The 24,983-nt window shown below is 35.2% G+C and overlaps 1 protein-coding gene across 2 annotated transcripts in view; it reads right to left on the minus strand.

Annotated features, from left to right (window-relative positions):
- ZFC3H1 (zinc finger C3H1-type containing) overlaps positions 1-24,983 on the minus strand; it is a 49,703-nt gene that overhangs the window by 21,892 nt on the left and 2,828 nt on the right. Inside the window, exons 2-14 of one of the 2 annotated variants that reach the window (XM_029205223.1) lie at positions 21,682-22,098; positions 15,063-15,127; positions 11,732-11,930; positions 11,270-11,493; positions 9,342-9,465; positions 7,124-7,221; positions 5,456-5,665; positions 5,091-5,255; positions 4,024-4,161; positions 3,255-3,376; positions 2,690-2,839; positions 735-909; positions 362-493 (exon numbers count right to left, since the gene is read on the minus strand). In XM_029205223.1, the coding sequence (XP_029061056.1) occupies positions 362-493; positions 735-909; positions 2,690-2,839; positions 3,255-3,376; positions 4,024-4,161; positions 5,091-5,255; positions 5,456-5,665; positions 7,124-7,221; positions 9,342-9,465; positions 11,270-11,493; positions 11,732-11,930; positions 15,063-15,127; positions 21,682-22,098 (2,219 nt within the window). The remainder of the gene's footprint in view (positions 1-361; positions 494-734; positions 910-2,689; positions 2,840-3,254; positions 3,377-4,023; positions 4,162-5,090; positions 5,256-5,455; positions 5,666-7,123; positions 7,222-9,341; positions 9,466-11,269; positions 11,494-11,731; positions 11,931-15,062; positions 15,128-21,681; positions 22,099-24,983) is intronic. The other variant, XM_029205224.1, reaches the window with a different exon arrangement.

Consider the following 24,983-nt stretch of genomic DNA (forward strand, 5'->3'; position numbering starts at 1 on the left):
CTTGGGCTTCCCCGGTGGCGCAGTGGTTGAGAGTCCGCCTGCCAATGCAGGGGACACGGGTTCGTGCCCTGGTCCAGAAAGATCCCACGTGCCGCAGAGCGGCTGGGCCTGTGAGCCATGGCCGCTGGGCCTGCGTGTCCAGAGGCTGTGCTCCGCAACGGGAGAGGCCACAACAGTGAGAGGCCTGCATACCGCAAAAAAAAAAAACAAAAAAAAACAAAACAAAACAAAAAAAACCTTTAATCTTATTCTCTTTAAATCTGCAGGGAAAAGCTTGAACTTTTTATGCATCTCTTACCCTCAAAAGAATAATTAAAACCTTCTCCTTTTCAAACATTAAATATTTCTACAAACAACTTACTCCAAGGTGATCTTGTTCCAGTTTACGTTTTCCTATTTCTTTACTAGCCACTGCTTTTGCACGAGCAAGTTCTTCTCCATACTTCAGAGTCAAAGCTTTCTTAACTGTAACACGTTGTTGAACTCTGTGAATCTGAAATATAGGGTAATTCTGAATATGTAAATCTTAGGAGAGGAAATACATTTTTAAACATAATTTCTTTAGGGTATTCAAATGAAAATTTAAAATATGCTAATATTACATCTCAGTGGAGAACAATGTATAGGTTACACATTTTGATGGCTTTGGTTTATGGTTTTATTAAAAATTTGGCCCATAAAAATGTGTAGTAAACACGGGAATACAATATTTGAATTTAAGAAAAGAACATTACTTGTTCCTGAAGCTTCTTCAAAAACATTCTGTTGACACTGAGAATTTTCTCTGTTGCCTGAAGCTGCTCTGTAAGTTTTGTAATTTTTGTTTCAGCATTTCGAACAGATTCTTTCTTCTTAGCTTCTTGCTGTACTAGATTCTTTAAAACAGATTCATCTTTCATCAAGAGAATCCTAATTGGGAAATAACAAAAGTCTTATGAACGTTTTTCTAAACTAGTGGACTGACACCATCAGAATAAAAAACTTACGAAGTAATAGCTCATTTTTAAAAATATGTTTATGATACACAGAGGTGAATATTTAGAAGAATAAAATAAGTATTCAGATAGACACTGTTAAATTTTATGAAAGCAAATATGGGTTGGCCATTTTTTTTTTTTTGGCAGCACCACGCGGTTTGCGGGATCTTAGTTCCCCGACCAGATACTGAACCCAGGCCCTCAGCAATGAAAGTGCAGAGTCCTAACCACTGGACCACCAGAGAATTCCCTGGGTCTGATCTTTAAAAAAACAAAACAAAACATGCGTCTGAGTAATGTGAATTACAGTTGAAAAGCTATTAATAGTAACCTTCAATGTAGCCCTAAATAACTCCTGAAAAATGAGGACTTAAGAGGGCTTCCCTGGTGGCACAGTGGTTAAGAATCCGCCCGCCAATGCAGGGGTCACAAGTTCAAGCTCTGGTCCAGGAAGATCCCAAAGGCCGTGGAGCAACCAAGCCCGTGCACCACAACTACTGAGCCTGCGCTATAGAGCCCATGAGCCACAACTACTGAAGCCTGTGCGCCGCAACTGCTGAAGCCCACGCGCCACAACTACTGAAGCCCACATGCCACAATGAAGAGAAGCCCCGCTCACCGCAACTAAAGAAACCCCGCATGCAGCAACGAAGACCCAACACCCCCCCGCAAAAAATTAAAAACAAAGAAAAAAAACCTCAAATAAAAAAAGAAAAATGAAGACTTAAGACAGAAAATCACTATGTTTAGTTTCATTTATAACGCTCCTAATAATAAACACACAAATAAACATCTAATAAACATAATCAAGCACATTTAATTAATTTACAAACCTCTAACTCATTTTATCTAAAGCAAAGCAAAGGAGAGAAAAAGAAGTCTAATTTTTAAACAACAGACAGATGTAAAGACTGGAACTGAGAAGTAAAAATCAGGACAAAAAGACAAATTTACAGATTTTCATCTTTTCAACTACTGAACATTATGATAAAAAAAAAAATGAAGCATCTTTCCCAGAAAGATACCATATTTCAAACAGTCACAACACATGACATCTAGAATGAATCATAAAAACAGAGAATATGTGATAAAGAGAATGGGGAATAGAAAGACAAAGAATTTTTAAAAATCTTTTCATTTGTTATAAAAGTTATTAAAGAAATGGAATCTAAATGAATTTATTTTAATTTCTTTTAAAACATACACAGTACCATTTCTCGTTGATAATTTTGGAGATTTATGGTCACCACAATATTTCATCTATGAGTAACATTTTTCAGATCTCTAACATCAGGGTACATCTTAATGTTACTGCATATCATAGTTTTTGTAATAACACAATATTTGACCATGTGTCTTACTTAACAGACTAAGTAATGACTATTTCCAACAATCAAGTCTACCAATTTTAACAATAAAAATATGCTTCCAATAAAGGTCTTTAAAAAACATGCCAGAGGTTTTAAAGCCATACATAAATCTGAAGGGGAAAACTTTCTTTTGAAGTCTTGGTATTTTTATTTAAACATTAATACTATTACTTCACGTAAATGTATAATTCGACAAAATGATAGCCTTCTCTAGGCCTATCAAGTATGAAAGAATTAGTAATCACACAGTATACTTATTACTGACATACACCACAAAAATATATCCCTCTAATATAGGAACACTTAGATACATGCAGTATTTAATCAGATAATGAGACTCACCTATGTTTTTTAAGTTTTGCTTCTGCATCTGTAACCTGCTTAGTAACCATTGCTATCCTGCCAATCCCATCAATTTCTACATCAGAGTTTGCTGGGGATGATGAACTTGTCTTCAGCTGATCTGATTTAATCAAACGCTGTTTCTCACGACTAAAACAATCAATAAAGATTAATAAATTACACCAAAAAATAAACTGAAATTATTTTTTAAGATGTATTCTGTTTCATAAAATAAAGTAAAAATATTAACTAAGTGACTAACATATTGACTAATAACAATGATGACCAATATGCATGACCCAAGTTGGCATTCAGAACTGATAGTGTAGTTCTCCTTTGTAACAGCTTTTATCTTTTTCTAAGCTGTTTATACCTCGGTGCATCACTGCCTTCAAGCTTATAGATGATCATCTGGCTCCCCCTCCTGTGCAAGTTCTAAAAACATTAACTCTTCATCTTGGATAAAAATCATCATCTTCACTTCCCAATGCCAATAAACTGTATACAGATTAAGCACCGAAAATAGTACACACCTTTACAGCTAATTACATAAAATGCCACTTACTTGGCAATCTCTTCCTTTAACAATCTATATTCAATCTTCTTTTCTTCAGGCAAAGCTTCAGGTGTTCGCATGGGATCATTTTCTTTTTCAGATTTTGGAGGTACTTTCGGTTTTGAAGCTTGCTAGAAAACATTTGAAGTCAACCAGATCAAAAGCTTTTATAATCCCACACTAAGATCTATATTTTACATTATCCAGTGCACATTTATATATTTAGAAATAAATATCTTCATCATTATTTTCTATTCCGTTTAAAAAAACACAATGCTTGCCATTAACCACCAAATTAATTGTACAATCCCAGTAAGTAGTCAAGACTTATGGTTTGAAACTAATTGAACTATTTCATATCTAAGCAACTGTTGCAATTAGGAATAGGGATAAAAGTTGTATTTAGGTGATACACTTTGATAAAAACACTATTTTCTGGTAATATAACAAAATTCCAAAACAATAAATTTCCTTAGTACAGAGGACAATTATCCACACAATTTTACTATTTTGAAGAAAGGGACAGTCAACTGGAAACAAAAATAAAAGGAGTTTTTTAATAGTTAAACCTATCTAAATTTATACACACTTCATTATATAAACTCCTAATAATACAAATACTTATTTGTATTATTTATAATTTCCATAATTCTTATTTATATTTCCACAATTCGATATATTAAAAATCTAAACCTCTAAGGTCTAATTTCCAGGAAAAACAAACAAACTTTAATGATTGTCAATAAATCTTCTTTTCATCTTTCATTACTGCACTTACCTCAGCAGTTCGTCTTGCTTCTTTAATCATGGACTCCAATCCACCAAAAACACTATTGGTTGACTTGGATGCCTCTCCATCAGATTCACTATCATCGGAATCATTTAGGGTTACAACCACTGATTTATGCTTTGGAAGCTGCAAAGACAGTATATTTGTTACTCTTGATGACAGAAGTATCTCTATCCTTTTCTTGGCTCTACCACAATTAGCTTCATGACCTTGAACAAGTCACTTTATCTGTACGAATTTAAATTCATAAAAATAATGGGTTTCAAGCAGACAGTCTATGGTTCCTCCTGTTTATATTGTATTAATTGACTTACTTTGTCCCACTCCACAGATACTGGTTATATCCAAAAACATAAAAATATTCTATTGATTATATTCTCAGTCTCTCTAGATACTACTATCATCATTTTCTTCATTAAGTTTTATTTTCTCCAACTTTCTATAAAGAAGCATAATGCAATCTAAATTAACCTTTTAAAGCAAAAGAAAAAATTAATAATTCTACATTATTATTAATAAAACTTTTTGGCTTTTGTGCTTATATATGGAGAATAAGTTTACCAGACAGAGGCAAGATTTCAACTTGGCTTTGCTCCATTTATTTTACTTTAAACCCATTAGAAAACAAGGTAGAAATAAATTGTCATTTCAATCTCCTTAATAAACATTGAAAAACATCTAAGTTCTTCCATTATAGTACAGTCATTAATTGAAAAATTATGAGCCAAGATGGGAGAAATAAAAAATATATATAATTTGCTAAAACTGACTAGACAGAAAATCTAAATGTACCAAGTTATATGGAACAAAAACTGAGGAAATGGCAAAAAATACCACTCTGAGGAAAATAATGCTTCCCAAAAAATATTATCATGAACTCTACCAGTTTACAAGTGAAGAAGCTGCTCCCATTTCACTATTAATAAATAAAAAATAATACATATATGTTTGTATATAATAAACTAGGAGTTAGGGAATAGGACAGCAAAACTGCAGACAAATTTCTCACAAGCTTTTTAAATAACAATAAGACTAATTATTTTGTTTGTTTTTACCGAGATCACAGTTCGTGGAAGACGAGGTCCTCTGTGAAACTTTGGGTTCTGTATCCTAGGCTGAGATACTGTATTAATACTGACTATCGATAGATTGCTTCTTGGCACAGGCTGTGAATTGTTCAGAACTGGAGGTGAAGGTGGGTCACTATTACTGGATGTTTCCTAAAGAATAAAGAGACAGATATGAAGCAATTTTAAATGAAAATAAATTTCTGTCACCTTTAAAGGTCTTGAGCAAAGTACTATCAGACTTATCCCCACTTTACTGAAAAGCCCAATGAATCCCAAACTAGCAGAGAAAAGTAGGGCTACCTAAAACTAAGCTCAATAGCACCACCTAGAGGTTCAGGTACCTAAATTACCTCTGGCTTGAAAGCTCTTTTATTCGCTAGAGATTTAAGTAGCTCTTCTCGAAGCAGCATTTCTTCCTCTTCTTCCTCATCTGCAAAAGGTGGTTTTGGAGGCTGTTCTGGATCTTCAGGTGGAAGAGGTGGTAAAGGTGGTAGAGGAGGTAGAGGTTCAAGAGAAACACACAAGCCTTCCACATAAGGCTGGCTCAAAGGTGGTATTGACTAGTTGTTTTTAAAAAAGAAGAAATAATAATTACTATGCAAATTTTACCCATTCCAAGTGTTTATCATTAGAGTAACATTAAATTAGAAAAAGGTATACAGGTTATTACTTTACTGTAAGCATAAGTGAACTAAGAATACTGGAAATCTCAAAACTAACCAAATCCAATATTCAGCCATGAAAAAGTATAATCTTTACAAAAAATCAACAATATTTGAAACATTTAATTTATAAACTTCAAGATAGAGAAATCAAACTTTACAGTGTCTATCTGCCTAGATGACTACCTGAAAACAAACAGATAACAAAAAATCAGACATACGACACTTAAGTAAAAATCAAAACTTAGGAACCAAAGGGATTCTGGGTGGGCGTAGTCTAGAGTATCTCAAGAATTAATTGTAAAGAGTCACCACTACCCTCATAAAATCCTTGTGAAATGGCTTCTTCGAGATTATCTATAAAGACAATTTTACCCAAATCCTTGAATTTGCACATATTTTTGCTTCAAAGACCTTCCAGTATTTCCCTTGGCATATAAAACAATTCAAGGAAGAAAGAAAAAATAAAAATGTTTCTCTCTCACTCTCTGCTCTAATATTCCCCTCATCTTCAACTTCCTAGGAGGACACCAGATATCTACCTAGGAACTGTGAAATGGCAAGGTCCCCACTAACCTATTATGAGAGATCCAGTGTGACCTCTAGGTTCTCTCATCTGAAATAACTTCAGAAATTTTACTTTGTGATCCCCCACTTCCTTTTTTTTTCTTTCTTTTTTTTTTTAACAGGGGACTGGCAGTTCTTTCAAAAGGTAGGGAAAAGAAATTAACTTGCATAGACAATGCTTTTCTTTTACTGAATTTTCAAATTAAAAGTAACTATTTAATCAAAAGAGGAGAAAGGAAAAAAGTTTCTAGAAGCACCTTAATGCACTTAAATCCCAATTCCCCCTAAAAAAATCCAAAACAATAGATAATTCTTACTCTGCTTCGGAATACATTTTCTGAGGAACAAAGAGGAAGAAAGAGAAGAAAGAAGGAAACATACTAAGTACTGAAAGAAAGTCAACATGAGATTAAAAATTAGCTACGACCGCCTGGAAGGGTGGGAGGGAGGGAGATGCAAGAGGGAAGAGATATGGGAACATATGTATATGTATAACTGATTCACTTTGTTATAAAGCAGAAACTAACACACCATTGTAAAGCAATTATACCCCAATAAAGATTTTAAAAAAAAAAATTAGCTACGAAAAAAATCTACCAAATGGATAGTCTGCCAATAACTAATCAACTGTTTATTCCATACATTTCATAGCTATTAATTCTGATAAGCAATTTTGATTTTACGCTCTCTTCAAACCTAACAATTAATTACAGGCCAGCTTTTCAAAACAAATTAGAAAAGACATAAGGCTACAAAATTTTCGTAGAAATCATATCAATTCTCACTTACAGAAACCTGAGGTGGTGGAGGCAAAGAAACAGATGGTGCCGGAGAAAAATACCCCAATGAACATTCAGAGAAGAATGGTGGTTGCACTGGTGAAGGAGCTGTAAAAAAATTTTTTATAAGAGTTTAATAATAGATATATTTCAATAGGAATAAATTAAATTTATGACATTTTTGAAGAAATACAATTGCATCTAAGTAGAGTACAAGTGAGATTTTATTAATCTCCAATAAAATATTTGACCTCCATGAGACCACCTCCACCTATTTAAAATTGTCCTTATATCATTACAAAATCAGCCATCCACTTACGCTGATATTTAGTCCCTCAAAACTCTCTACTTTGTTCTACTTTTCACCTAGTGGTGGTAACAGGGAATAGAGCAGGAAAGGCTAGAAACACACTTTTTTTTTTTTTGGAAATAAACATACTTTTTAAGAAACAGTAAAACAAAAAATTCCCCTGAATCTGCCAAAGTGTCCTAACCAAAGGAAAACAGTGATGTGGTGACTCCATTCCTCCCTTCATGTGGAGAAAAGTGAAGAAATGGACTATTTAAATTGGATAGAAAGCAAACAGGACTAGGAATGAAAAGAATTACCCACTGTATTTAATTATTAAAGTGTACACTTTTTCACATTTTAATAATTCTGGGGAATTCGCTGGTGGTCCAGCGGCTAAGACTCCCAATGCAGGGGGCCCAGGTTTGGTCCCTGGTGAGGGAACTAGATCTCACATGCCACAACTAAGAGTTTGCATGCTGCAACTAGAAGATCCCACATGCTGCAACTAAGACCCCAATGCAGCCAAATAAATAAACATTAATAATTCTGAAATAGTTACTGATGCATCTCAGTTAAATTGTTAGCATTTCTTCCTTGGCAGCAGCTAAAAATATTGATAATTGCACTTTTTACTGTCAGTGGTTTCTTTAGACTCACTGAAATCTGGCCGATTCAAAGACTACTCTTGCTACTCAATAACCATACAACCTTAGGGAAAACTAAAATTTCTTCTTTGTCCCCGTTGTCTCTCAAGTCAATATGGATATTAACCACATGCCTTATATGGGGCTGACCTGTGGCCCAAATGATGCCATTTGACTATACACTGACCTTTAGAACACTTTACTTCTTAAAAACATAAATATTTGTAATGAATATGGCAAAAAGTTAAAATTTACAAAATTGAGTAGAGTACATTCTCTGTATAATAATTTTTTACAAAATTCTTTTAAGAGGGTAGATCATAAAATTATTTTATAGAAAGAGTAATAATAATATTGTCAATACTTGGGAACTACAATGAATCATCTCCAAGAACCTGGAAATATGAAAATTAAAGATTGACCAAAGAGAATTAAACTATGAAATCAAAATACAAGATTAATATGAACCGAAACACAGTAACCTGAAAATGAGCACTTTTATTAACATTACCAAATCATACAGATTTTGCCTTCTCTCTAGGCACACTAAAGTAGAATTCTAGTTTAATTTGGTCTCACAATATGACCACTGGAAGAAAAACACTGATCATGTGGCCTTGCAGGTAAGTATTCTAGTTCCTAGAACACCAACTGCATTTGGTTGTCTGCCTCAGTCTTATGTGTGTTAATTAGTAAGAGAACAGGTCTCTCACAGCTGATCACCACTGAATATCAACTAAAGCGAGCCTCCAGCCCGCAAGGATGGTCATACCCTAAAATGTGCAATCTAACTGAGGTACAGCCCTAACAGTTCTAACCAGCTGATCCTAAGACACCACTAGTATCACTTTCCATCTCCCTATTCCTACAGAGTATCATCAGTGGAAGGAGGAAGGAAGCCTAAAATCAAAAAAGATCCCCCCTTTTTTTTAACTAAAGCGAAGAATGCCTTAGATACAAAGATATTAAGAAAGCAAAGGTTTATTTGTTTTTTAAAACAGTGTTCTCACCTTTCCCACAATCTTCACTTTTTAGATCACATAGTTAACAGTAAAACACTGCCTTCTTATTAAAATGCTATATAGAAAGAAATACTTAGAAATAAAGGTTAATATTACACATTTGAGGTTTGCTCTTGAATTATTTATAACACCAAATAATGTCTATGGTTGTACAGCCCACCAGCAAATCTCACTTTCATTACACATTTCTTTCAAGGTTTTGGGTAGCTTTGTGACCATTTTCTACTTAATAATTGTGAATATGCAAATGTTTTAAGGTTTAGCTCATACCTGGAGAATTGGTTTCACTATCTGTATCCATAGCAACTTCTTCATAGTTATCATATTGATAAATGCCTCCTCCACTATCAGTAGGTTGCTTATCTAAGGATCGTCTCAGGTCAGGATCTGAGGACTAATTACACAAGATTTTTTTTTAGTTTCACAATATTTTCTGTCTTAATCTATTCTTAGGCTAGAAATTACAAAACAATTAATAGTTATATTTTATGTAGAACAGTATCAAAAATCATGATGATCCAGTTAGAACTGCCTATCACATCTGATTGGGGAAATTCAACATACATGACAGGTACACTATGGTTGACATTTTACAACTGTCAGAAAATGAAACTAGCAAGTACTATATATACAGATGAAATCTCCCAGAGTGAGCTGAGCCACTAAATAATCAGCTATTCCTCTAGAAAATAAGATGACCCCAAGCTCATAAATACTAATGGCCTCTCTCTGTAAGCTAAGAAATCAGATAAATGAATTCAAGTTTTATGTAATCAAAACTATATTTAGAATATTGTCCAAATAATCCATTAACATTTTAGTTATGAATAAACTAATGATAACTGAAGACTAAAAACTCTTGTCATATGCTCGTATGTTTTCTTTTTGTTTTTTTACTTCTTAAAATGTTCCACTCGGAGACAGTTTATAACAAATTGAAAACTAGCAAAAACTATCTGGGGCTTCCCTGGTGGTGCAGTGGTTGACAGTCCGCCTGCCGATGCAGGGGACACTGGTTCGTGCCCCGGTCCGGGAGGATCCCACATGCCACAGAGCAGCTGGGCCCGTAAGCCATGACCGCTGAGCCTGCGCGTCCAGAGCCTGTGCTCCGCAACGGGAGAGGCCACAACAGTGAGAGGCCCGCGTACCACAAAATAAAAAAAAACTATCCAGATGGATATAAGAGTAACATACAACTATTAATACAATACTTCTCTAAAAAAAGATTCTATCAAAGTGCTTTCTGGAAGTTCAAAGTATGAATACTTATATATTCCTTACTTAAGCAAACCTAACTCTTGACTTGCTACAATTAAATAGCTCTTATTCTTTAATATCCTTCTATTCTTTAATAATACACCCACGAGTGTACGAGACTACACTCGTGAGTGTATTATTAAAGCTCAGAATTCTGAAATTTGTCACTGCTAATAGCAGTAGATCAGTATTAAATCTCCAGTTTACTTCCTAACACCATCCATAAAAGACAATGATTTAGTCATTATCAATGACTTATACATAATAAAGGCTCACAAATGCTTGATAGCTAAAGTCACATGCACTAACGCTATTACTATATGACGATTTAACTTTCTTTAAAATAGTCCATATCGGGCTTCCCTAGTGGCGCAGTGGTTGGGAGTCCGCCTGCCGATGCAGGGGACACGGGTTCAAGCCCTGGTCCGGGAAGATCCCACATGCCACGGAGTGGCTGGGCCCGTGAGCCTTGGCCACTGAGCCTGCGCGTCCGGAGCCTGTGCTCTGCGACGGGAGAGGCCTGCGTACCGCCCCCCCCAAAAAAAAAAGTCCATATCAATTAATCATGACACACTTCTAATTCTACATTACTAAAAAATGGAAAACTAATAGGGAACAGTCATTTTAAGAATAAGTCCTCACTACAACTCAGTAATGCTACTTTCTTCTAAACAGAAAATGACAAAAAAGTCAAAAGGAAGCTTTTCTAACCATAATATATTAGCCTTTCATTTCTTTTATTTCTAATATCTATAACTATAAAAACGACTCATTCTCAATTATAACCTACCTTCCCTTCTTCCCAAGAGTTATTTATATAATGAGCTCTATCAAACAAAAGAATGTAATACTTTTTCTTAGTTGACTGAATTTATGAAATAAGACTATAAGGACAGTTAAATTTGAGTAATATTTTGATTTTGTATTTTTGAACTCCTTACTTTACTCCTTGATCGCCTCTTTCCACCAACCAATTTCATGAATCGATTGTATTGCTCTTCCTGATTTGAGAGATCTCGAATTTTTCTGATTTCTTCTTCTCGTTTCCTTCTCTCTTCTTCTTCAGCTTGTTTCCGTTGATCCTCTTCTTTCTGTCTTTCCTGTTCTTTTTGTTGTTGTAGTTTCTTCCATGCCTTTGTTTGCTGCTTCCTCAATGCTTGTTTAGCTTTAAATAAAAAATACAGAAACATCAGTATCTATTAGAGTTAGAATTTTCTAGAAAATAAGAGCTTTAACAATTTTTTTCATTATTAAGTCATATATACAGCTGCTCCTCTAACTTCATTTATATACGATTATACTTTAGTCAGGATATAATTCTCAGCTCAAAACTTTCTGAATTAAAATCTAAAAACCATACTGATATAGGAAATCAATTAAAAGAATTTAGCAGAAATGATCACCTGTAGTGCTAACTTTTTTGGCCGAATGTGTTTTTGTACTGGTTTTAACTTTTTGCTGTACAGTTTTCATCTTAGTCAGCTTTTCTTTGCTTTCTTTCATCACCTGCTGTTCTTTTTGTTGCCATTTTTTACTGGCTGACTGAAGAGCCAAAAGACGAAGCTGCAATTCAGATAGCTCCTCTTCATCTTCACCAAGCTTCTTTAAAAAAAGAAACAGTTGCCATTTAAAAATTCTATTATTTGACTTTAAACATATTACAAAGTCAAATCTTTTATAAGATCAGTTAGTTAGTTTTAAGGCAAATACTTAAATGGTAAATATTAACACAAATAAAATAAGGAAACTGAATAACTTACCATAGCCCTATACTCTAATTCAGTCCCTGTAATACAAACAGAAGATCAATCTGTAGAGGGTATGTATGTATATGTAAGTGTGAAGGGTTAGAAGGGGAGAGTACAACTGATGACGAAAAAAAAAAGTTAAGGGTTAGAGATTGGCATTTAACTGCCTCCCAAACAGGAGTAGAAATCTGATGGCAGTGAATGCAAGAAGAAATCAACCCAGGGGAGGTAAGGAATGAAGAACGAAGTGGTTCCATAATCATGTGTACTTGTACTAGCCTTACAAGTACTACACAGAACAGGCACAGTGAATGTCAAGATACAAATTTGCAAACTTTTTAAAATATGTATTTTATAAATCTTTTATAAATCTTTAAATCAGTTTTTTTTTTTTAAGAAGACATTGATGAAGCATGGTGTTTTTTTTTTTAAGATGTTGGGGGTAGGAGTTTATCAATTAATTAATTTATTTTTGCTGTGTTGGGTCTTCGTTTCTGTGCGAGGGCTTTCTCTAGCTGTAGCAAGCGGGGGCCACTCTTCATCACGGTGCGTGGGCCTCTCACTATCGCAGCCTCTCTTGTTGCGGAGCACAGGCTCCAGACTCGCAGGCTCAGTAGTTGTGGCTCACAGGCCTAGTTGCTCCGCAGCATGTGGGATCCTCCCAGACCAGGGCGCGAACCCGTGTCCCCTGCATTAGCAGGCAGATTCTCAACCACTGCACCACCAGGGAAGCCCCCTTTAAATCAGTTTTAAAGGAAAAAATATGTAAAGATTTGCTTATATTAGAGCATTCCATGTTCTAAAGCTACAGATATTTATCTGAATATTGAAAATATTTTGAACACCCAAGACTTCTTCAGGGAAGCTAAAACAGGAAAACAGTTTAGGAACAAATGTATGAGAACTTTTTTTCAATTGAAGTAACTTCTTAATTTTTTCACTCTACTTTTTTTGAGTTAATTTTTAAAATTATTCTATTCTGTACATTTTAGCTAAAATATAACTGAAAATGTCAGGCAACCTAAGCAGAGGTTCTAATTTGGAGTCCATGAGACTTTAGTGGGAGGGAGATAAGGAGTCCTTTGGCATCCCCACTCCTTGAAGTTAAATACAAAGCTGTATATGTTTTTCCTTTATGTGCATATATGGAAAAGGAGGGGCGACTCAAAAGAGGCTAAGACTCAAGAAGGTTAAGGCCCGCTTACCTAGTAACTTTCCCTTATAGGTGAATTGTAATTACATTTTTAAAATCCAATAAATTATTTAATTCTTAAACATAAAAAAAAAACCAGTGGATCCTACCTAGTAGTTTAACCTTATATAGACTATTATAAATCTCTAATTAAACTACCAACACATATTTCAGTACTTCAGTTTACCCAAGCCAGGATACAGTTACTCTTTCCTTTTTTGGGAAATATATGTAACAAATGAGCTTAAAAATTATCATGAGTCTTTTTTACTCCAAGTCACTTAAACATATCAAATTCTACTGCTTGGTACTGAAGACCTACAGCCATGCTATCCAAAAATGGGACCAACAAGCCATGTATGGCTATTTAAATTTAGCTAAAATTGAATAACAACTTTATTTCCTCAGCCACACTAGTCACATTCCAAGTGCTTAATAGCCACATGTAGCTAATAGCTACCATATTGGAGAGTGCAGGTATAGAACATTTCCATTATTGGAGAAAATTCTATTGGACAGTGCTGATCCAGAGTTTAAGTAAAATAAAGCTATCATTACTGTTCCACTGAGACTTAAAAGTCTTTGATTATCTTTTGCTACTAACCCTTCTGGAATGAAAGAGACCACTGATTCTGTCATTCAACTATATGCTACTTAAAGCAGCTACTTGATCAGCAAGAGCACTGAGCCTCATTCAAACTCCTTGTTCTGACGCCTAAGTCCTATGTAACTTTAGGCAAGTCACTTAATCTATGCACATGGATCTTAGTTCATCTGTAAAAGAGATGTCAACCTACCTTACAGAGTTATTCAAAACCATACACATATAAATGCACGCACATGTATGTGCACATGCATGTGTATCTATTATATTATCATCCTTAAATTCAGGACCCTCTCTTTCCTAAAGCTTCTAGGCTCTTTGCATCATTTCAGTTTACCCATAAAAAGCATAAAAAACTGAAATCTTAACAGAAGAAACTGCAGATATTTCAGATCTCTAATTCAACAAACAAAAGGCTTGGGCCAGTGAGTACCTATTACATGTCGAACACAGTGCTTGATGCTTTTGTACTTTATCCTGCTGAACCTCACAACAACCCAGAGAACAGATGACATTAAACTCATTTTGTAGAAAAGAAAACAGAGGCAAGCAAAGGCTAAACAGCTTACACAAGGATCACTCAGCTAATAAGAGGAGCTAGAATTGGATACCAGGTCAAGGTCTGTCTAACTCCAAAGCTTTCTCACACAGCATAATCCCCCAAAATTAGGAAAAGAAAATCTGTGGAAGAAAATGAGAAGTTTCAAAATCCAAAAAAGCAGGGCTTCCCTGGTGGCGCAGTGGTTGAGAGTCCGCCTGCCGATGCAGGGGACACGGGTTCGTGCCCCGGTCCAGAAAGATCCCACATGCCGCGGAGCGCCTGGACCCGTGAGCCATGGGCGCTGAGCCTGCGTCCGGAGCCTGTGCTCTGCAACAGGAGGGGCCACAACAGTGAAAGGCCCGCATACCGCAAAAAAAAAAAAAAAACCAAAAAAGCAAAAACATTATCTATAGATACATATAACATTTCAATTAAATTAAGTGTAATCTAATTGAACCCAGTGGAGATACTCCAAGATGTCTCTCCAGATTTTCTTATCTTTAAGGCTTATATCCAAATGAAGGTATAGCAATGATGAAAAACAAAAAGAGTGAAAAACAAGACAGAATTTCCCTTTCAAAAGAACAGAGTAAAGCAGTGCAAGAATCAGTCTTACAGAGATATCCAATCTCACAAAGCAGTATCTTACCTTTTCAGATAGAATATCTGAGGCACTAATTCTTCTCGTTAAATTTTGTTCCTTATCTTCTAATCCTTTAAAATAAAACAGCATACTCTGAATGCTTTAAAAGGTTGCCACAATTAATTTAAAACAAAATGCTACATGATATTTACTAGTATTTATTTTAAACGGTCTCATTCAAGGGTCTCATTTTCTCACTCTCAACCAAAAGGAAAGAATGTTGTTAGAGAGAATGAAAATCTGAACAAACTTCCCACATCAGCCTCATTTCTGAAAGTTATAATGCAAAAACAATTCAAAATATTAAATTATAAATTAAAACTGCACTATGGTAAGAATGACTTCTGAACTAAAAATAATTATTTCAAATAAGAACAGAATTTACACAGCAGATAGACAAGAAACAAAGCTTCATTACTGAATAGATAATACACAGAAAAGAATATGTGATGATTAATTCAGACCTCAAAAGTTGAAATGAATTCAACATTTAGAGATTGTATTGGATTTATTCATTAAAGAAATGTCTTCGGGACTTGGCCAAAAAGTAGAAAAAAAAAGAAATGTTCTCTATTTATGCAGAAAAGCATCAACAGAAGTAGGTTAAGTATCAACCAAATTAAGTCCTTCCACACATTTTCCAGAATTCTAGCCTTGGGCCCAGATTTCTGATTAAGCTATTACAAAATCTTATTTATATATTATCTAATCTATGACAGCTCTACAAATTACACAGTAAAGTTACAGTACATATATAATAGAAATGAGAGAGGCACTTTCATAGCTAAAACAGATTAAGTTAAAAACTAAGAAAATCTTTTCTCAAGATGACACAAATAAATTTGCAAAGCTAGGATTCAAACTAAGTCTAAACTCCAAGCCTAGTTTTTTTTTCCCATAATACCACTACCAGTATTCCAAATATCCTAATTTGATTGCTCAAGACCTACTGATAAAAGAATAGGCAACTTATTCAATACATAGAAAAATTATTATATCAAGTACCTAGAAAAAGTAAATGGAAGGCAATCACCAAACTTTGAGTTAGGTCAGTTCTGCCATAAGGCTTGTTTTGGAAATATGAATTTGTTGCAACATGATTGATATATTAGAAAATAATCTGAGGACAACACAAATTTCACATTTGCTTATGTACAATTTGCGTCCAAGAAACACTAAGAGAATGCAGAAAGCTGCACCCAGGTGATCCATGTAGGAATATACAAATCCTACACATGGTGATCAATTTACCAACTACTTCAGTTCACTGTATATGCACACCCATCCCCATCTGGTGTTGCAACTTACTGTCCAATTTCAAATAACCTTCCTTGTTCTACTTCACAGTAACTCATAAGCTGCAGATCTACTTCCACAAGCGCATTTTAGGTCTTTTCCAAGGTAAAGTGACATATTTATTGTAGTATTTCAAGCATTTTTACCCATTTAATGTGTAAACCTGCATTACCGTTTTTATTAGATTCCAATCTTTTTTCATGTGCCACTGACAAGGTTTTTGAGTGTTGTTTTCCCTAACACCATTTGCCCCTAGCCCTGTGCCTTTTATTGTGCAATTCTGCAGTGTAGTGATTTCCAGGAATGCATGTCACCTTATAACAAAACTGACCATACTTCAAAGAATAAGAGAATAGTAATAACTATTAGACAAAAATGAACAAGGAAAAAAATTAAGACAGACTTTCCACAATAAATGTACAAAGAACTTTTCTCCTATACTATGAGTCATCAGTCATGAGAGTTTATTAGTTGATGAGGCTCTCTTTCGTCTATAAAAGATGGCAGCACCTCCCTTTAAGGGAGCATAGAGGCAACTATCCACTAAGCTGGCAGCTACCTAATGAGCACAATGTCACCTGAAAAACAAGCACAAACCGTAAATTTCAGACCATAAATCTAACTTTACACAAAGATTAATAAAAGCAGGTTATGATTTAATTGACCAAACATGTAGTTTGGTCCTTCTGTCGTACCACTATCATGGATCTCTATAAAAATATTTCTATTTCAATTCTTACTCAATACTTCCGAAATGAAAATTGGTCTTGTGCAGTCATGCAGTATTTTTAAAATTATTACCTGAAATTCTAAACTGAGCTAGAGACAGTCAGGATATAGGTGGTAGCTAAAACCATAATAACTGAGAACACCCAAGGAGAAGAGAACAGTGAGGACATCAACAGTTAAGAAGTTACATAGGAAAAGTATTTTTTTTAAAAAAAGGAAAATCAGAAAGTTGCAAGAAACTACTGATGTGTACAGTAGCACAGAAATCCCCAAATTTCAGGATTAGTGAGAAAAACATCACTGAATATAACAGATGTGTCTACTCCCTACAGGATACTCTCAACATAGCAGCAGTGATCCTTTGAGAATTTAAAACAAATTATGCCAATCCTTTGCTCAAAACCCTGCAACAGCTCCTATTTCACTCAGAATAAAAACCATCTTACAAAATACTACATGATCTGTCCCAACTCGTTATCTCTGACCTCTTCTCTCCCACTACTCATTCCCCATCACTCTCTCTTCTTTAGTGGCACTGGTTTTCCTGTTATTCCACAAATATGCCAGTACCCTTCTGCCTAAGGGTCATTACTGTAGTTCAGTGATTCTCAAACTTTATCAAGTATCAGAATCAACAAGAGGGCTTCTTAAATACAGATTGCTGGGCCCCATTTCCAGAGTTTCCAATTTAGTAGATCTGGGGTAGGGCTTAAGAATTTGCATTTCTATCAAGTTCCCAGGTAAAGAAGGTCCAAGGACCACAGTTAGAAAATCAATGCTCTAGCTATTTATTCTCTTTGCCTAGAAACCTATTTCCCCCATTTGGCTATTCCCCCACCGTCTTCAAAGCCTTTGTTTAAATCTCACCTTCAAATTCAGGCCTCTCCTGATCACCCATTAATACTGCAGCCTATACCCACTATCTCCATCCTAACTTACTTACTGCTATGCTTTTTCTCTCTCTACAACTGTTATTTACTCATCATATTTACTGTCTCCTCTTCTTAAAATGCAAGCCCATGAAGGCATAAATGACTGTCTATTTTCCACTGATGTACTTCCAAGAGGCTGGAATAAAGTGCTCAACTAAATTTTGCATAAATGGAAGAATGAAATAAAAAAGGAATGAAAATGAAAAATGAATTTTGCCATTAGGTCAAAGTAACTGTGCCATGAGTAGTTTCAGTATTCTGGTAGGGTCAGAAAAGCAAACTACATTGAGTTAAGAAGGAATGACAGGCGAACTGAAAGGAGTCAGCGTAGATTAGCCTTTCCGGAAGTCTAGTTGAAAAGACAGAAGTTGGGCTTCCCTGGTGGCAGAGTGGTTAAGAATCCCCTGCCAATGCAGGGGACACGGGTTCAATCCCTGGTCTGGGAAGATCCCACATGCCGCAGAGCAACTAAGCCCGTGCGCCACAACTACTGAGCCTGCGCTCTAGAGCCCACAAGCCACAACTACTGAGCCCGCATGCTGCAACTACTGAAGCCCGCGCGCCTAGAGCCTGTGTCCTGCAACAAGAGAAGCCACCGCAAGGAGAAGCCCACACACTGCAACGAAGAGTAGCCCCCTCTCGCCAACTAGAGAAAGCCTGCGCACAGCAACAAAGACCCAACACAGCCAAAAATAAATAAATAAAATTTAAAAAATGTTTTATTAAAAAAAAAAGATTGATAGCTGACTTTTCAAAATCAACAATGGAAGCCAGAAAATATCTTCAATATACTGAGAATATAATTAACTAATCTAGAATTCTAAACCTAAGAAAATTGTCTTTAAAATAGGATAAACAGAAATAAGTTTTTCATATAGCAGACACAAACTAAAGGAAATTCTTAAAAATGTATTTTAAGCATAAGTGATTCTAGACATAAAAGGAAGAGTGAGCCAAGAAAGTGTTAAATACATGGGCAAAGGTAGGCAAATACTGGTCCTTGTATATCAAGGAAAGGGTAAATAACTTGATTAACTTTAAACACTGATAAGAATTCATGTTACAATTCCTAAAGGAATCAATGAGACCAAAAACTTTGTATCTAACTTCCAAACGAGTAAAAGAAAAAAAAATAGTTGTATTAAAAAAAAGTCAAAAGAGGCAAGACAGAAAAAAAAGAAAAGGAAATAAATACAAATATCAGTAATCATGAAAAAATGTGAACTATATGTTCTTGTTAAAAGACAAAGATCGTCAGGTTAAACTACAAATGAAATCCAGCTCCATACAATGTACAAGTAACATTTGGGACATGAAGATACAGAAAGACTGAAAGGATGGAAAGTGATATACAAAGCATATATACTTAACAAGAGAAAGATGGTGTGTTTATTAACATGAGACAAAACAGTCTTTTAGGCAAAAACATTACTAGAGATAGAGATCACTACATAATAATGAGAATAATAAGTCAATTCCCCAGCCTCAAAGTATTTAAAGCAAAAACTGAAAACTAGAAATCCACTACCATACTGGCAGATTTTAGCAAGCCTCTCAGCAATTGACAGATCAAGCAGATCAAAAAATGTTCATATCTTAGAAGGAAGATGTGAACATAAAAGCTTGATCTAGGGGCTTCCCTGGTGGCACAGTGGTTGAGAGTCCACCTCTCAATGCAGGGGACACGGGTTCGTGCCCCGGTCTGGGAAGATCCCACATGCCGCGGAGCGGCTGGGCCCGTGAGCCATGGCCGCCGAGCCTGTGCTCCGCAATGGGAGAGGCCACAACAGTGAGAGGCCCGCATACCGCAAAAAAAAAAAAAAAAAAGCTTGATCTAACAATCCAAACATTCCTTTCAAACACACAACAGTTATGAAAATCAATCACATACTAGACAATAAAGCAAGTCTCTACAAATATATCAAAAGATTGCTACTATATAGATCTCATTCTCTGACAATGTGATTGACTTAGAATTCAATGACAAAATATACACCTAAAAAACCTACGTGTTTTGGAACACACTTCTAAACAGCCTACAGGCCAAAGAATAACAAAAATTAGAAAACACTTAGAACTGAATGAAAAAAATTTACAAATGACAAACTGAGATGCAGCTAAAGTAGAAGTTTCATAGCCCCAAATGATGTTAATAGTAGAGAGGCTAAAAATTAATGAGTTTTAAAAGCTGTGGACTTATTTCTGGGGAAATTTTTAAAAGATGATGGGAGACACAATTAATAACTGCTGTGGATAATAAAAAGGTAAGATTCTTCAGAATAACTTAGTATAAACTGTACAACTTACAGGAAACGAGCACATTACGAGAAAAATAGTTTACCTAAACTGCCTTAACCAGAAATAGAAAACATAAACAGTCAGTAGTTTAAAACCTTCCCAGAAAAAAAGCCATCCTGGCCCAGATAATTTTATCAGCAAGATCTACCAAATATCCCAGGAATGATTCCAACCTTAAAACTATCCCACAGAACAAAGAGGAAACCACTCCCCAACTCATTCTGAGCACCATAACCTTATAGTAAAACTTGTAAGGAAAAAGAAGGAACAAAATACAGACTATGAACCTACGTGAAAAACCCTAAACAAAACATTAGCAAACCTTTATCTATGAAGGTTTTGTAACTGCCCCAAACTGGAAGAACCAAATGTCCCTGAAGTGGGAAATGGATAAACAAACTGTAGCATAGCCATACAATGGGACATTCAGCAATAAAACAGAAATGAACTACTGACATAAGCAACCACATGGATCAATCTCAAATACACTATGCTAAGGGAAAGCAGCTAGGGTTAAAAGGCAATGTTCTACAAGACTCCATTTATATGACATTCTGGAAAAGGCAAAAGTATAGGGTCAGAAAACAGACCAGTGGTTACCAAGTAGGGTTGGTGGCATGAGGGAATCAGTGGGAGTTAATGAAACTGTTCTATGATAGTGATGGCTGGCAATGGTTACCCAACTGCTTGCATTTGTCAAAACTCAAAGAACTATACAGTTAAATGGGTAAAATTTTACTGTATATAAATCATACATTCATAAAAAAGAGGAAAAGAAAAAATTAACAAACCAAATCCATGATGTATAAAAATGATATATCATGAACTAACTGGATTTATCCCAATCATACAAGGGTGGTTTAACACTACAAAAATCAATTAATATAATCCATTACACTAATAAATTAAAGGAGAAAAATTAGATGCTCTTCTCCATAAATGAAGAAAAAAGATTTGATAAACTTCAAAATTCATTCATGCTGAAAATTTCAAACAAGGAATGGGGGCTGGGGTGGGGGTGAACACCTCCTTTACCCAATAAAGGACTCCTACAAAAAACTTAGCCAACATCATATCTAAAAGTAAATGGCAAAAGTATCCCCCGTAAGTTAGGGAACAAAGGTGCCCACTACCACTTATGTTAAAAACTGTATTATTAGTCCTGACCAGCACTTAAGGCCAAAAGTGGTGAAAGATCAGAATGAAACAAAACTTGTCATCACCCAACAATACGACTATCTACTATCTGCAAAAAGAATTCACAGATAAAACACCAGAATCATTTCAATGAAGTACACTACCAAAATAACTAGTTACCCCTTTAGAGGAAGAAGCATATCATCACTAATTGAAATTTTAAATTCCATTACCTTGACTAGATTCAGTAGTGTCAGATTTCAGGGCAAGCTGTTTTGTTCCATCTTTAACTTTTTTCAACCGGTTCTTATCTCCTGGTAAAGTCAATTTTTGCCTGAGTGGTTTTAATTCAAATGCCTGAAAAGTTTTGACCTGTGTTTTCTCCTCAGGAGCTACTTCTTTACTTGAGTCCTTTATAATACTGACATTATCAGTGCTTGTTTGGTCCTCAAAGTTCAGTGTTTTAGGATCTTCTTGCACATTCTCCTCTTTGCTACTCAAAGCTAGTTTTTCATCCTTATTGATGCACTCTAGTTCCAACTGTATTTGCTTATACTTCAAAAGTAAATCTTCAAAAGTTTCTTCCCCACAGTTTTCACTTTTTGATGAATAATTCTGTTTTCTTGATGGAGATCTTCCAAAACTTTTAGCTGAACAGCGTATTAAGGAAACCAGTTTCCAAAAATTTTCCAGTTAATTTAACAAAAACACATTAGACTATAGATGAATTGTCTCCCTTTTTCATGTTTTTCAAGGAAGATGAATTGATATTTAAAAATTACTAAATGCCATTTAACATATGTGCTGCTAATGCCCACTTTCATTATGTGCCCATACTTTAAAATTAACAAGTATGCATATAAATAGTCCACTTACAAAATCACTCGTGTCACTTACTACCTGTTGTATCCACAGGTATTACACCTAGTTAGGTTATAGCATCCTTCCTTCTGCAGGTTATCAGGAAAGCCCATAATGAGCTGGATGTTAGAGATTCCTTTCTGAAGGAAGAGGGGAGAAACTGAATGGTTTGTCACAGATGTGGATAATTTACACTTCAGATAATCAGAAGAAAACGTTTCTTCTTTCTAATTAGTTTCTTGTCATGTCTCAAATTTTTAAAAAGAGATAAAAAATTAACACTGACAATAGTTAAGACTAAGTTATGAATAAGAAACACTGTATTGAAAACCTAACAGATAACAAGTGCAGAGCTCATCAAGTACACTAACATCCAACATATATATAACTAAGACAATGAAGGCAGTTAAATAATTAAAAAAAAACACTTAAGTTGTATTCAAAATGTATCTTCTAATTTTCCCCTGAAGAAAAGGATATCTAAAACCAATTACTTTTTTTTTTTTTCTTCTCTAACATAGTGATACATAAAACTTAACTTCTTGGTTGGAAATGGCTACAAGGTTCCAAACTACAATTTTTATTCAAATTAATTCATACATATGAGAACTGTTCCACCTCACTTCTCCAGCCTAGAAATTAACAAAAGACAAGTAGTGGTTTTAATATGTCATTTATAGATCATTAAATTCGCTAAGATATAACATTACAGTTCCCTAAATAGTTTCTTATCTGTGTAACAACTTAACGGAAAAGCAATCTACAAAGATTTTTTTTTTTTTTTTTTGCGGTACGCAGGCCTCTCACTGTTGTGGCCTCTCCCGCCGCGGAGCACAGGCTCCGGACGCGCAGGCTCCGCGGCCACGGCTCACGGGCCCAGACGCTCCGCGGCATGTTGGATTCTCCCGGACCTGGGCACGACGCCGCGTCCCCTGCATCGGCAGGCGGACTCCCAACCACTGCGCCACCAGGGAAGCCCCAAATATTTTTAAACTTCCCTAATGACCAATTTAAGAATGGGAATTACCACCAAGTATTTTAGAAACTAAATGAGCACTACAACTGAAAATCTTTAACAGTTCTGCAGCAAAACTGTTCTAGTAAATCTGTTTCTCTGATCTCTTCAGAGCTTAGTTTCTTGAAACAATACTAGTTTCTCATTACCTGTCTTACTCCTCCACCAAATGGAATCTGGCTTCTGCTGGCTGAGTTTATCCACACTGACTTCTCTGCAGCACTAAACACTGTAAACTACTTCTCTCTTAGCTTCCGTAATTCTACTCTCCCTTTGTTTCCTTTTTTTTTTTTTGCCTGTAAGTCTTCATGACTCCTTTCTCTTCCAACTACTGCAAAAATGGTGCTCACCAGTGAGCTCTACTTAGTCTCTCTCTTTCAATTTTGAGCGTTCTAATGCACTCCCATAGTTTTGGCTGGTGATAGCCATTTAGGGTTCTATCTCCCACAAGCCATTCTCCATCCTATTGGTAGACTAATCTTTCTAGAACACAAATCTGATCAGATCTCATCCCTTGTTTTAATCTAAGAATAGAGTCCAAAATCCTTAAAATGGCATATAATGCTTTCATGATTCCTTTCCAATCTCACCTCTTCCATGTTTATCACAATTTATGCATAGCTTTGTGTCTAGGTTCTTCTGTTCTTCAAATTGACCCCAATTCAAATATCACCCACTATGTGAAGTCCGGCAATTACTTGCTCCCCCACCCCACCATTACATACTCTCTGTACATAAACTATGTAATTATCTACATTTACATCTCACTTTTCCAATGTAGCTACAGTAAATTAAATAAATATATATGACTAGAGTCCTTGGAAACATTCACAAAGGGAAAAGATTCAATACGCTAACAAAAAAATAAAATAACTAAAGGACAGAAAAATGAGAAGCAACTGAGCTATGACTAATTAATCTCCTTCAAGGCTAAATGAAATCTCCTACTTCTGTCTATGCAGAACAGCTACGATGATACCAGCACTTAAAAGATTTAATTTGAAATTGGTCAAGATGCAATTTCTAACTGAAACCTGGTTTAAAAAAAGAACAGCCATTCAACCTTTACAATTGCAGGTGAAACTGGAATGACTTTCTACTGATGAGACACTGGACTCATTATGTTAGCTTTGATCAGATTTGAAAGTTTAAATCAGCAGCCATCCAAAGGAGATATATGCTAAGATTGACTGACAAAGTGTCTCTCACTAAGGAAAATTAAAAATGAATGAGAATGAAAATAACTACTGCAATAGAATCTATTTGGTGTATTAGATTCTGATAGAATCTAATATCTAAATAGAATATGGATCTAAGTAAAATAGAATCTAAATAGAATCTAAATAGAATAATGGTTATTCTATTTCTTTAAAGCTGCATCTAGCATACCTTAATTATTACAGAAAAAAAAAAGTTTTAAAAAACAAAAACCCACCTGCATTCATGCTACCTCACTTCTAGATTATGGAAGTGAGTCACAGAATAATCCTTTTTCTTTCTTAATGCAGTATTTGTAAAATGTCATTATTACAATCATACAGTGGAAATATGAATTAAACTTAGTACAATCATGGTATTAAAGGAATTTGAATTAACAAAATTTTGTATTACAAATTTTGTTTGCTCACATTACACAACAGTGGCTGGGAGCTATGTTTT

This window comes from Monodon monoceros, unplaced genomic scaffold (assembly GCF_005190385.1).
Source record: "Monodon monoceros isolate NGI ecotype Baffin Bay Population unplaced genomic scaffold, NGI_Narwhal_1 Super_Scaffold_6, whole genome shotgun sequence".
Classification (NCBI taxonomy): Eukaryota; Metazoa; Chordata; class Mammalia; order Artiodactyla; family Monodontidae; genus Monodon; species Monodon monoceros.